Consider the following 13,365-nt stretch of genomic DNA (forward strand, 5'->3'; position numbering starts at 1 on the left):
CCATTAAAGTCTTCAGATCTGATTTTTCTTCAGACCTTTAGAACAGTCATCCATTAGAAATCTCTCCGAGATTGATGAATGCTTTGAGAAATCAGATTAGTAATCCCCCACACTTACCTCTTCTTGCCCTCGCGAAGATGAGAGAGGACCGCTTGCACAGAAGGAATGCTAAGCAAACTAGCCTGCAGTATGTCACAAATTAAATTATTAATAAAGGAAGTGATGAAGAATAATAGGTCTGTTGTGCAGACTTGTTTTCTTCAGCAGCAAAAGGCAAAAGTTACAGCACCCATCAGTTTGCTTTTGTTGTCTGGGAAAGAATTTTGAATGCCTTTGGGTTGCTCAAAGGAATCTCAATTGGTCCTAAAATACAAGGGGATGGGAATGGCGTACTTCAGCCCTTTGTGCAGTATGAATCCCACTTGTTGTCTTGTGTCTAGAAAGCAAAATAAAGCCATATTTATAGCTGTCTTTGGCTGACCTTGAACGTGGCATTAACCTGTGGGTATTTTCAGAATTTAGTTAGTAGATTTATATAAATGCATCATTTGCTCTCTGCTGGCTGTTTTCAAAAAGCATTTAATCCCATATGGTAGTTTAGAAAATCTTATTTTTTCAGGAATAGACAGGCAATATAACCAATTAATACAGAAGCATGGGGCCCGATTCCTGGTGTTGTTCCCCTGTTTTTTAGAAGTCTTTTGTGTAATAACCATTTTCTAAATACATGAACATCTCTGCTTTAGCATAGATGTTTTCTGGAGGAAAAAAGAAAACCAAGTATGAGTTATAGCATGGCACATCAAACTTCTAAACAAAATACTTTACTGTGCAAGTATCTTCTAACAACTTGGACAGAGGCTGCCTTTCTGAAAAGACTTAGTAGATGAAAACAGTGTAAGTAGTGAAAACAATCATTTTCATTCTGTGTTTCCTGAGGTACTGTAGGGTTTTTCTTAATCTGGAGGAAACCTGTGTTTAAAAATTTAGGGAAGTTTTCTTGCTCATGGTCCTAACTTTTTGTTCCAAGCATGGATTAAACATCTTTCTCGTTTAACGGAATAAGAAACAAACATGTATCACTAAGATGTGTTTCAAGGAACTGTCGACAACTGATGGATGTTTTTTTTTGCTCTTTTTGGAAGTGCAGTGAATTTTGACATGAATGTGTTTTTTCTGTAGTTTTTGATACAGCTTATTCCCAGTTTAAACAAAGTTGTGTTCTTTGTATCTTGAGCTTTCTAATTAGGCTTAAAAACAATGAGCAACTGCTTGATGGGGAACATTTTAAAAACATCCACATTTGGGCTTTGTGTCTCTGCACATGCTGTTTTGGTCATCAGCTGTTGTAGATCTTAAGGAACTGTTTAAAAAACCAAACAAAGGCGTTTGCCCATTTGTGTTTATAAGCATTTAGTTGTGTGTGTTAAATAGTTGATCCATCTGTTTTCCTGTGATTGGAATGGAGGTGATGCTTCTCAGGCAGGCCAAATGGTGTGACGTAAGCTGTAGGCACCCTCCAATTTACCATGAATTATGAAAAATGAAAATAGAGGAAGTGATTTCATTAGGTTCGTTGATGAAGTTTTGCAGTGGGAGAGCCATTAAGGTTTATACACTAACCATGCTGACTTATTTTTGAATGCTTGGATGGGAGTTTGTCGCGTGACTTAATGATGTGGTGACAACATTTTCCTATTTGCCTCTTCAGTTTTCAGATGTTGTACTTCCTGCATATTGAGGACGCTGGATAGAAGGAAAAGTTCAAAGTGTTAGTTATTTGAGAGAGACTATTTTTCTGTGCTTTCTAGAATTCTTGTACATTTATAAAAGTCTGTAGTGACTCTGGATTGGATTTCACCAACCTGAAATGCGACAGCTGATATTTCGTGTTCTTACAGAGAACTTATGGTGTGAATTGATTCTTTAGGTCTTTGTTGTTCTTGAAGGTATCAGTACTGGTGATTACGCGCTAAGTAAGGCCTCGTGTAGTCTCTCTTCATGAAAGCTTTGGTTCCAATTCTGTTGCGTTCTTCTGGATTTTGTTTTCCACCGCAGAAACTAATACCAAGAAGAACATTAGATCCACAGGAGTTTTAAATTACCGAAGTTTTAAACCTCTGATATTAAGTAGCTATATTATTTTCTGATTGTAATGAATTTTCTAGTACTGGCATGTGGCAGTAATCCTGTCAAGGGTTGGTTTTCAGTTGACTAAGCTACAACCTGGCAGCCATGTGCACTTTCATACCACAAATCTGTTAAAAAATATTCTGACATTCTCAAATATATTTGTCTGAAGTTTTTAACTGCAGACTGTTAACATTAGGTGAAGAAAAGTAAGATTGAGTGACTATGAGCAAGTAAGCTTTGTAAAGAATGGTGAGTAGATTTTTCAAGTGATCAACACTTAAATGGAACCTTTCATGTTTTTTAATAGGTAACATCTGAGATGGAAATAACAGTTGCTTTTCCAAAGTTCTAGTTACCTCCCATCTCACTTACCGTGCTGCCTCCTCTCTGGCCTTATATTCAGAAAGCTGTTACTAATATGACTTTCCAAACTTGTTGTTTTAACCCTGACCTCATCTTGCATCTTATGCCACTCCGTGGCACTCTGGTTATGAAGGAAGACCTTGTTTTGCCATCTCCCAGTCATGGCGTAGGGTTGCTCTCAGTTGCAGATGACAGACTGTTCTCACGATGCTCTCACAAAGACTTTGTGTTTTCTTCACTTCTCAATGGTTAAGACATCATTGTGCTGCTACCTCTCTTTTGTTGGTTCCTACCATCTGAGATGGTAGGAACCATCACTCATGCACCTCTGTAGTCTACACATTTCTCCTGCCTTATTCTGGAATTATAAAATTTCTGTTACGGTGTTGCTTTTTTTTTTTTTTTTTTTAGGAAACAGTCGAAGTGTGCTCATTGTTTACTTGTGATTTCTCACTTGAACTGCATGGTATTCATACATAAGTGTGATCTTTTAACAGTTTGTGACGAGCTCTTTCTGATAAATCTTGAGCTTGTGCTAACTAATAGTTTTATAATTTTACACTAAATACTATTTTACTAAATGTGTGCAAACAGCAGAAAGCACATGATGGATAATGCCCAAAAGTATTTACTAATTTTTTCAATAAATTAGTTTTGTGGTGGTTGGATGGCTTTCTGTTTCCTTTGAAGGCTTTGAATTTTATTTTGGCAAACATTGCAAGAACTTGCTCTTCAAAATTTCCCATTAGAACACTGGCATAAACAGAAATTGTGATTTTTTTTTTGTATTTTTTTTTCAGTTTATGTACAGAGAAATGGTAACTTAAACAGCTGTTTTACAGTCTAGGAACAAAGCTCAAATGTTAAATACTTATGATGATAAGCTATCTGAAGGCACTGACTATTGCATACTTGCACACCTATCTCTAGGAGTTAGGATGAGAGCGTTGTTTTGGTAAGTGCTATATATTGCTTTCAAGATATAAGGAATATTATAATAATATTTTTCTTTTACATATTCAGAGTATGGTAACACTTAAAATATCTGGGCTGTGACCTACTGTACAGACAAGGGGAGCATCTGTTGCTGAAACATCAATTCGCATTATGTTATCCTTCTAAATCTGTTTCTTTGACAATGGAGTTACTGTCCTATTTTTAATATGAAAGAACGTAGGACCTCTCATCTTTGTAGCATAAGAATGCCCCATTCAGCATTACTATGCTGCCCTAAAAGCAAATCTTACTTGAAATGTCTAAGCTAAAGCCAAGGCTTTGAAATTACTAAGAAAGAAACATACTGTCCTTAGCATGTGAAACACACTGTCCAAGTATGTAAAAAGCTCTTAAACAGCTCCTTGAAAGCTGTTTTTAACTGATATAAATAAAATAGCAAGATCCATTCATTTAGCATTTGGTTCAGTGAACTTTGCACGTGGTACACGGACATAAGATGTTTGGCACCATATGTGATAGTTTTGTATCATATCTGCTTTCTTGACATTCTTTTTAGTGCATTTTGAGACTATCCAAAAATTAGAAGTAGAATGTAAACATATTTTGGAGGAGGGAAAAGTGGTCTACACAGTGTGTTAATTAAAGGATGAATATTTTTTTTTCCAAAGAAAATGGTTTAGTCACAATCTGTCTCTTCAACTTTGCATGTGAAGCAGTTATTTTACAATAATTATTTTATAATAGTAGGATTAAATAGAGCTCCCAAGTTTCCAAGTGTGATTCCAAACAGCTACTTCTAAGTGGCCAAGACTTCTCTGTCTACGGGATTTTCAGTTCACTGTTAAGATCAAATCCTGTATTTTATAGTATCACTTGCAGCACTTCTGCTCTTCCTGCTGGGCTCCTTAGGACCAGGTACAGACAATGTGAGTGAGTTTTCAGAGCAAACATTTAACACCTTAAAACAATATTGCCGGTGTGAAGACACTGATCAGACCTCAAGAACTTGAGTGACTTTTTAAAGCCAAAGAAAGCTACAGAAATTGAATTGCGTTGATTTTTAGGATTGTTGGGAGCAACCACATGTATCATGGTTTCTTTCAGGTGTCTCTCTTGGTTATGTTTGGCCTTAACGCTCTGGTCCCCTCTGTGAAGCTAAATATAGCAAAGAGGAAAGGAACAAAGTGGGGAAACTAAATTAGATATGATTTGCTGACATGAAATGCTTTCTCTAAGGGTTTAAAAAGAACTTCTAAATCCACAGATTTTAATTTCCTCAGTTTTATCCCACGTTTTTTAGCTGATCACTTTAAATGACAGCTGATCACATAGTCCGTCCTTTCTACTTCTGTTAAATAAACTCTCTGGCCTTCCATGAGCTGTACAGTAAGTTTATCTCCTATTTCTCTCTCAGACTTAACCATATGCTGAGCCTTCTGTGCACACCATAGCACTTGCTGAGACAAGTATGCTTTGGTATTACATGCACAGGTCTGTTCTTTGCTGTGTGTTGTGTATCAAAGCAAACAGAAGAAAACATGAGCACAGGATGTATTTTCAGACTGTCGTGGCATAGCATGCAACTCCTCCAACCAGAAACGGTTAGAGGTTAACTGGAACCGTGTCTGTTAACCAAACCCTTTGTGCCATGCGGGAGATTCTTTTGGCGAAGTTTCTCTTATGTTTCCATTATGAGAAGTTGGGTGAAGAACTCCAGTTTTATACCCGGGGTTTCAGATGTAACACGGATGCGTGTGCTGTACCCTGCTTATTGCCACAGCCCAGTGTCTCAGCTGCTCTTTGTGCTGAGATTTTGGTGAGCATAGCTTTCAAGTTAGCTCTTTACCCCTTTTTTAGTACAAGCTTTAAGTTACAGAACTAGATTTGGATGCTACCATATAGCATGATTGTCACTCTATTGCTTAAACCTGCCTTTAACTATTTAATGATCATTAGTTAATAAAGTCTGTGCTCCGTATTCTCTTAGTTAATCACTACCCCATGAACTCTTGCAGGGGCAAATGACTCAGTCTAATTGATGAAAGTTTATTTAAAAAGATGCTGAATCTTCTGCACATCGGCCAAAATATTACTTAATTTCTCTAGAAACAGGAGTTTATTTTTGTTTGGAGGTTAAGTCATTTTTCTGCCTTTCTACTGCAGCAGAGTCATTTTTTCTCCACTGCAAATGCGAGGCTTGCACCCGGCCTTGCTAGTAAAATAAACGCAGCTACTCCAAATCATGGAACATGTTAATGCAAATATTTATGTGGGCAGGTGTTTTATTTTGTCTTTCTTTGTTTTAAAGGAATGATTGACAACACCTAGTGAGAGAGCGGAGCCTAGCTTTGCTTCTTGTCTTACCGCTAGTGCTCCTGTGTCGGAATAGGGGAATGTGTCCCAATGGAAAGACGTGAGTAGCAGTGAAGGGTCTGCCACCTCCTGACATGGGAGAACACACGTGCATCAAAAGCAAGCCTGAAATCCACAGTAACTCTCGTCTGGCTATTGTTCTTTGGATATAGGGTTTTTGATACTAACCTTAAAGCTCCCTGGTGCTGTTTCCATAACAGTGCCCGATTGCGTAGCAGCCCCAGCCTCCTCCCTCTCATCTCCTCTCAAGTGCTTGCTGAAACTACAGGAATGGTCAGCTGTGTTGTGAGATAAAAGAAATGGACTTAATACAGTAAAAAATAATAATTTGAAAATGGCATTGAAAAGCAAACCAGTCTGGATTTGGAGGAATGGAGATAAAGGCAAATTTTTAGATCTTGAAAAAAACAGTGAAAAGGAGTTGGAAACTTAGACTGTCTGTCATTGAAATGAGTTTCTGAGTACAGAGAGCAAATCAGATAGGAACATCAGGACTTTTAACACTTGAAGTAGAAATGATCAGGAGCCACTTCTCGAATGGTACATGTGGCATACAGAAATGCAAGGCCATTAGGCAAATAAATGAAAGAAAAATCCTGCAGGGCAAAACAAAAAAAGGGTATGTTTACACTGAGGTACAGATGAGCATGTGCATTTATGCTTGATGATTTTTAAGAGAAGTGTATTATTTGACTGTGTCCTTCCTCCCCAGCCCTTCATATGTTATGAAGAGCAGGAGCAGCTGTACTGCTGTGTGTGGTTGTACAGTGCCTTGTGGAGTCCTGACTCAGCGTCTGACTATTACAATGCATGTACTAAATAACCTGACTCATCTAGATTCTATCTAGATATTAAATATAATGCCTGATAATTCAAATAAAGAATCGTGATAGGAGACAGAAAAGGTTTGAGTGCTAGAATCTTCAAATGACGTTGCAGTTCTGCCTCCTTCATAACTGGCCCTGTGCTGCTTCTCACCATTATTTTTGGTGTCAATCTCAGCATATTTGCTGTAAGTGCCAGATGTGTTGGCAGCTTGGTATGAATAATATTTTCATATATGATAAGGAGTATTTTAGCTTTTGTGCCCTCAGGTAGCTGCAGCGAGACAGCAGAACCATGTTTAACTTTACATGCAAGTTCCACTAGTAAAAAAAAAAAAGATTGTAAATCGATGTGAACCTCAGCTCTTCAGGCTTGGGTGATGGTTACTTACATATTTGTATGTGTCACCTAAAATGTATATGAAGGAGGGAGGTGGGGAGAAGACTGTGCACACATATACAGTAGTTGGAGTCTCTTGTTAGGTTACCAGGCTCTTTTGAATCAGCAGGCTCTCATTAGCATCAGCTTTATGGTTTCAGAAGTCAGTTTGACAGGAAGAATTTCATTTAGAAGACTGCACCCTACCATATGGAAATGAATTAACGTGACATTCAAACTGGTTTAGTTTGGGCTGATTTGAAGAGTCGGAGTAAACAATGAGTAGATATGTGTGAAGATCACTGGTATTTTCACACAAGTTTTTTTTTTTTAAGATGACTTGTATTTCTGCTGCAGGATACAAAGGCAAATGGGAGCATTCAGTTGGAGGCTTTTGAAGCAGGATTGAAATACAGGAGAGAATTTCATGTGGAGCCTATGTTCATAGGTCAGAATAATAAGGTAGTGTCTCTTTTTCCAGGCTGCTAGCAAAAAAAGGATGGTTGCATGTGGTAAAACGGTATGTTCTGGACTTGGCGCCAGTAAAAAACACAACAAAACAAAAAAGCCCAACTGATTATTTAGCAAAATCTTTGGTTCCTGTAGGTTGATAGCATTCGTTAAACACGATTGCAAATGAAAGGTGTTCCAGAAGTATTAACAACTTCTATCTAGTAGTAAGTGCATGAATTGGTAAGGTAGTAAGATTTTGATGGCATGTTGAATCTTTTATGCAGGCTTCCCAGATTTTTTTTTTTTGGAAAAACTTTCACTTCTATCCAGTGACATCTTTGCTTGCCAGCTCTGTCCAAATTTTTATCAGTCAATTTGTCTTCAGGAACAGAATGTTATTGTTCCCTGATAATGTAAACCAGACTTGTGGTGAGGCCAGACACAGTGGCATTCAAAACAAATCGTAATTAATAGGAACCACCTTGCTTTTCAGATGGCACCTGGTGCTGTGAACAGAAAACCACTAGGGTGCCCTATCACGTAGTTGAGAATAAAAAGTGTGCTAAAAGTTATATATATATATAAATACACACAAAAAGTATATAAGAATATATTCAGAACAGCATTAAGTTCTGATTTCAACAGAAAAGAAGTTTGAGGGACTAGCCGCTACATGTATCAGCGGTAAATATTTTTCTTACACATTATTGTAGCTGACAATCTGTTATTTTCAATGATATGTCGGTATTGCATAATCCAACGTTTGCTTCATACTGTCATTATTCATTGCAATAAACTTGCATCCGACATGTGGTATGACTCCACCTGAAGGTCATGTAGAAAAAGCGTTCTTTGTGTTTGAGTTGATTTTATGTTATATTTTGCTGCATATTTTTGGCTTGTAGTCTAGTAAAAGTAGGCTGCTTAACTTGTATCCGAATTGTGTCACTAGAAAGGCCATGGAAAATGGGAATTTGTGACATTGTATGTACCATAAAACTCCACTGTAAAGTAATCATTCCATGACTTATCTTTCATTTCATGAAAGTTATATATATATATAAAGTTATATATATGTATTTCATTTTATGAAAGATAAATCATGGAATTGAATGATTTTTCCTTTTTTTATTATTTTTTTTTATTTTTTCACATTTTTATCATTCTGAAGGTAGTGAAATGGTAAGAAAATTCTATAAAGCTCTGGTGTGGAAGGACTGAGTGACTCCAAAGTTGGGAAGTTTTGTCTTTTACTCCACAAAGAGCAAACGTAGAAATCAAATCCAAATGGTCTGTGTCAGCTAACACTGAAATAGCGTCCTGGATGCTGCTCTTCCCAGTTCCTATTAGCATTGTCAAGATTTGTACTGGAAATTCTGTTTTTATTTGAAATAGGCATCCTATGTTGTGTGTTGCATCCTGCACTCGTTAGTGATGGATGATCTTTATGAGCTCTATTCTAGTTCCTGGTTAGTCTTGAATCCACCAACTTTTGGCATTGCCACCAAAGATTAATAAAAGTTGATTTCTCTTAAAATAAGTAAATTCCCCCCTGCCCCAAACTGAGTCACTGGGGCAAACTGAAAAATCTTCTGGAGAGATAAATATAGATAAGTATGTGTGTACACCCAGAGAGAAGTGTAGTTCTGGCAGTGAGTAAAAATTAAATATATTGTGCTGCTAATGATCTCATCGTTGACTAGGAGGAAAGATGCACTTGGGAGATGACTAGTGATTGATTCATTATCTTTATGCTGGGACTGTTCCATGGTAAGCTGTGTGTTTTGGAAATAATATAGACTACTGGCCAGTAAATTTAAATGAAAAACAAAATTGTGATTGGGATCTCTGGCTACGTTTTGAACGATTGCTTTAGTTTAAAATACTCTTTTTGTAAGTGATCAAAAAAGTTAGTGCTCGCCATTGATTGTAACTTCTTAAATTGATAATCTTGGTTAAGCTGACTTCTATCTGATGCTTTTGGGGAGAAGTGTGGTTCAAAGCTGCTAGCTTGTTGAAATTAGCTATACGTTGAGAATGTTATGGGGTATGGTAATCTTCAGATTTAGGAGATGACTAACTTCTTAAAGAATGAGAACGTTGCGAATGCTATGTGCTTATAGCTGTTAGCCTCTAATGTGAGACACTTAAGATATCTGAGAGTGAGTTAGACATCAGGACTAATTGCATCAGTTCCTTCTGTAGGCCAGAATGATAATGGCAATTGCTTTTGGTCACTGTTGATGTGGATTTGAAAATAACTTTTTACCCACAGCGAATCTTGTGAGCCTGTCAGTCGTTGTAGATTTGAAAGAAGCTTGTGGTGACTACAAAGAAAATTGAAAGAGCTTGTGATAACTTCAGAAATGTTGACTGTAACTTGAACTTGACTGTTTCGTTCTGTGCCACAATTGGAATTTCCACAATCTCTGTTTCTAGAGGATTACCCCAATGGGACATGGCTCGGAGATGAAAATAATCCTGAGATGCGCGTCCGCTGCCCCATCACCCCTGCTGACATGCTGCACATCAGCACGAACTGCCGCACAGCCGAGAAGATGGCACTGACGTTGCTCGACTATCTCTTCCATCGGGAAATTCAGGCCATCTCCAACCTTTCGGGCCAGGGGAAGCATGGGAAGAAGCAGCTTGATCCTCTCATGATTTATGGAATTCGCTGTGAGTATAACACTGAAACTTCTGAGTTTATACTGCATAGGTAAGACAAACTGTTGGCTACTTGCAGTTACGCTACGATTTGTGAGAATGGGATGTGTATTGTTGTTGCTGTTGCCAAACAGATGTTTTTTTAGCTTTTTATTTATGAAGGAGTCCTAATGGAGTGCTTTATTTTAGCTTGTTGTGGGCCAGAAATTCCTCAATCTTGAAATCTGAATTCAGATTTATTCACAACTACCAGCTGCAAGCACACCAAGTGTAGCAAATAACCTAGCTGACAAATACTACTTTGGCTAAAATGGAACAGGTCTTAAAAGAAAAACAAACAAACACAATTAGATTATTTTTAGATATTGCTCAAGTATTCAAAATAATATGGTCCTGCATCTCAGTTTCTTTTAATTTCTGTGTATTATTTCAGAAGACTTGCTGACATCGAGATGGAGGAAATTTGCAGTCTCTTCTAAAGGAGAGATTAAGTATCATAGTCTGCGGATTCATAACAGCATTAGTACACAGTGCTAACTGATAGTGCATATTGATAGCACACAGTGCTAATGTGGTTCCAGCGTGCTTGAGTTTTTTGCTTATTAAAGCTATTATGCAGTAAGGAACAGATATTACTTATATTGCAGATGCAATTTTTGGCAATTTGAAAGGAATTACATGTGTTTTGCATATAGAATATAGCAGGCATAGCCCCTAGTTAGGAGTGAAGAAGAATCTGGATGTATGCATCTCGCTCTGATGTAGGGGATTACTCGGTGAATACATTAATGAGGACAGCCAAGTCTCTTCCCTGTGCTGTGGTGTAAATATTTCACAGCACAGGAGGTAGGCGAAGGCCTCCCAGACATCCAAGTATCTGACACAAATCTTCAGCTCTTCTGTGATACCTTTATGATGCGTGCTGTGTAGAGGAAGCAGAACTGGAAATGTTAGTGTAGAATTGAGAGCCTCTAAAAATGACCAACATTAGTACTTGAACTAGATTTTTATACGCCAGTAAATCTTGTTCTTTATAGTCACATCTTATGTAGGTCACCAATGGATTAGTAGAGAGGGAATAATTTGTTATACTGAAGTGTTTTGTATGCAATTGCCAATTTGAAATGCCAATTAAGGCTTAAGAACATAGCCAGAGAGCTTATTTTGATCGGTGTTTGAAGAATCTGATGCTTTGTTTTTATGCTCCTGTTAGGGCAATGTGTTTGATAGCTACACGGAAGAATATTTGATGATGATACTGCTCTGCTTTCTTTATGCTGAACTGAGCTGAAGGAATAGAGTCCTATTGACCTGTTTTCATTTCTGGTGGTTTGCTGACTGTCTCAGGGAAACTAACGGGCAGTAAGCCATGCAGTCTGCTGCGTTCGGCCAGTTCTTGTCTTCACATACCTGCAGCAGAAGACCAGGCTGTAGTAATGTATGTCTACTATGTTTTCACTGCAACTAATTCAATTAAAATGACGCTTGGTTGCAGAAGCCTTGTTAGGAATTTGCTGCCATGCAACTGGATGCCTCGTAACTGTCAAGGATGAGGTTCTGGCCGTGGTCAGTTCAGTGGCAGAACTCCGGTTGAGTTCAGCTGTGCCACGATTTCATCCTTAACATTTGTCAGAGATGTAGTGAGAGGAGCCCTGCCGTGCTGTGTCCACTTTGCTTTATCGGTCCCCAGACCATCTGTTTTTTATTGGTGATCGTTCTCCCTTAATTGTACCAAAAACCAAGCGCAGCACTAGAATGGGAACTAAATTATGTTGTTGTCCTAACAGTGTGGTTTCCTTTTGTACTGAGCGCTCATACTTTGCATTATTTTAAACTTAAATTTAGCTTAGGTTGCATCAAAGTAGCAATTTAATTATAAACTGAAATGAAAATCTAGTGTCATCAGCCTTGCCTCTGCCAATCATAGCTAGCAAAGCACAAACCAGCGTAAATGAGTTTTTTCTTTTGTTTCAGGTTTCTTTAAGTTTGTCAGTGGAAAGGTATTTGTTCTTTTCTTTTTCTAGAAGGAAAACACCAACCAAATCTTTATTTAATAGAAAATATTTTGAACAGTATGCACAAGCTAAGAGAATGAAGAGATGTATATTTATGAAAAATCCTTGATGTACTGCGTAGGGTTTACCGCAGGAGAGATGAGAGTTTATCTTTTGAAGTAGAAGTTTTCATTTGTGGTATAAACTTGCTTGTGGGGTGGTAGTGGTATTGAAAGTTTTTAGGCAAGAAACCAAAATGACTTAAACACACTGTATGTCATTAAGTAGCTCATTATTTCAGCCCTGCTAAAAATGTAGACGTTTTCTGGTGAAATATAAGAACATCAGCAGTTTTAATTTTCATTGTGTAACAGAAAATACAGGGTTAGCCCTTTTGAGATTTTATAGCAATCTCCACAAATGAGTTTGAAAAAAAAACTATCGCTAGTCCTTATTCTTTAAAATATAAATAATAAAATGAAAAGAAAATGATGTTAGCTATTCCCTGTGTAACTTTGCTGTTAGGGCATCATTTCTGTGAAGGCCTCTTGCATCTGCATTTATTTATTTTGCAGACTCTCCCTCATCATTTTTTAACCTATTTGTCAGTTTCGGCCAAATCCGACGAGAGCAGCTCAGTATCTACAAATTAAATGCAAAATGAGTGGTTGGGTGGAGGAAAGAGATATACATTCAGTAATCGTGTTAGGGAAAGCTGTGCCCATGGTTTCATTATGTTATTGGGCACCGGAGGTCCTCTGTTGGCTCCATATGCTCTGTTGCTCAGGGAACAATATAACAATATTGAAATAACTCTCGTGATAGGGACATGATGTTTTTTTTTTTTTTTTTTTTTTTTTTAAAAAAAATGAAATTAAAAAAAGAAGACCAGTACCCACAAAGGAGAGGGCACTCTGGTGAAGGACGGAAAGATGTTTGAGTAGTGTTATAGCCAAGTTAGTACTATTCTGCTGAATTTTCCTGTCTGCTTCCGGGACTACTTTGTAGAGTGAATTTTTGCAGACTTCAGTTCATGAGCTAACATTTATTTCCTCCAGAATAAACCCCTGTTATTTAAATAGCACAGGAGAAAAGTATTATCTGAAACCATCTCATGACAAAGTCTAATTTTTAATTACAAAGTAAACGATGCCTATTCTGTTTCATGTGGCACATGACTTCAAATTTTTCAGATGCATTTAGAATTATAGAATATAAAGAA

The 13,365-nt window shown here is 37.5% G+C and overlaps 1 protein-coding gene across 4 annotated transcripts in view; it reads left to right on the plus strand.

Annotated features, from left to right (window-relative positions):
• BANP (BTG3 associated nuclear protein) overlaps window positions 1–13,365 on the plus strand; it is a 144,405-nt gene that overhangs the window by 37,216 nt on the left and 93,824 nt on the right. For all 4 annotated transcript variants that reach the window (XM_035336871.1, XM_035336870.1, XM_035336872.1 and 1 more), the window contains exon 7: window positions 9,922–10,161. In XM_035336871.1, coding sequence (XP_035192762.1) covers window positions 9,922–10,161 — 240 coding nt within the window. The remainder of the gene's footprint in view (window positions 1–9,921; window positions 10,162–13,365) is intronic.

This window comes from Oxyura jamaicensis, chromosome 11 (genome assembly GCF_011077185.1).
Source record: "Oxyura jamaicensis isolate SHBP4307 breed ruddy duck chromosome 11, BPBGC_Ojam_1.0, whole genome shotgun sequence".
In the NCBI taxonomy this organism is placed as follows: domain Eukaryota; kingdom Metazoa; phylum Chordata; class Aves; order Anseriformes; family Anatidae; genus Oxyura; species Oxyura jamaicensis.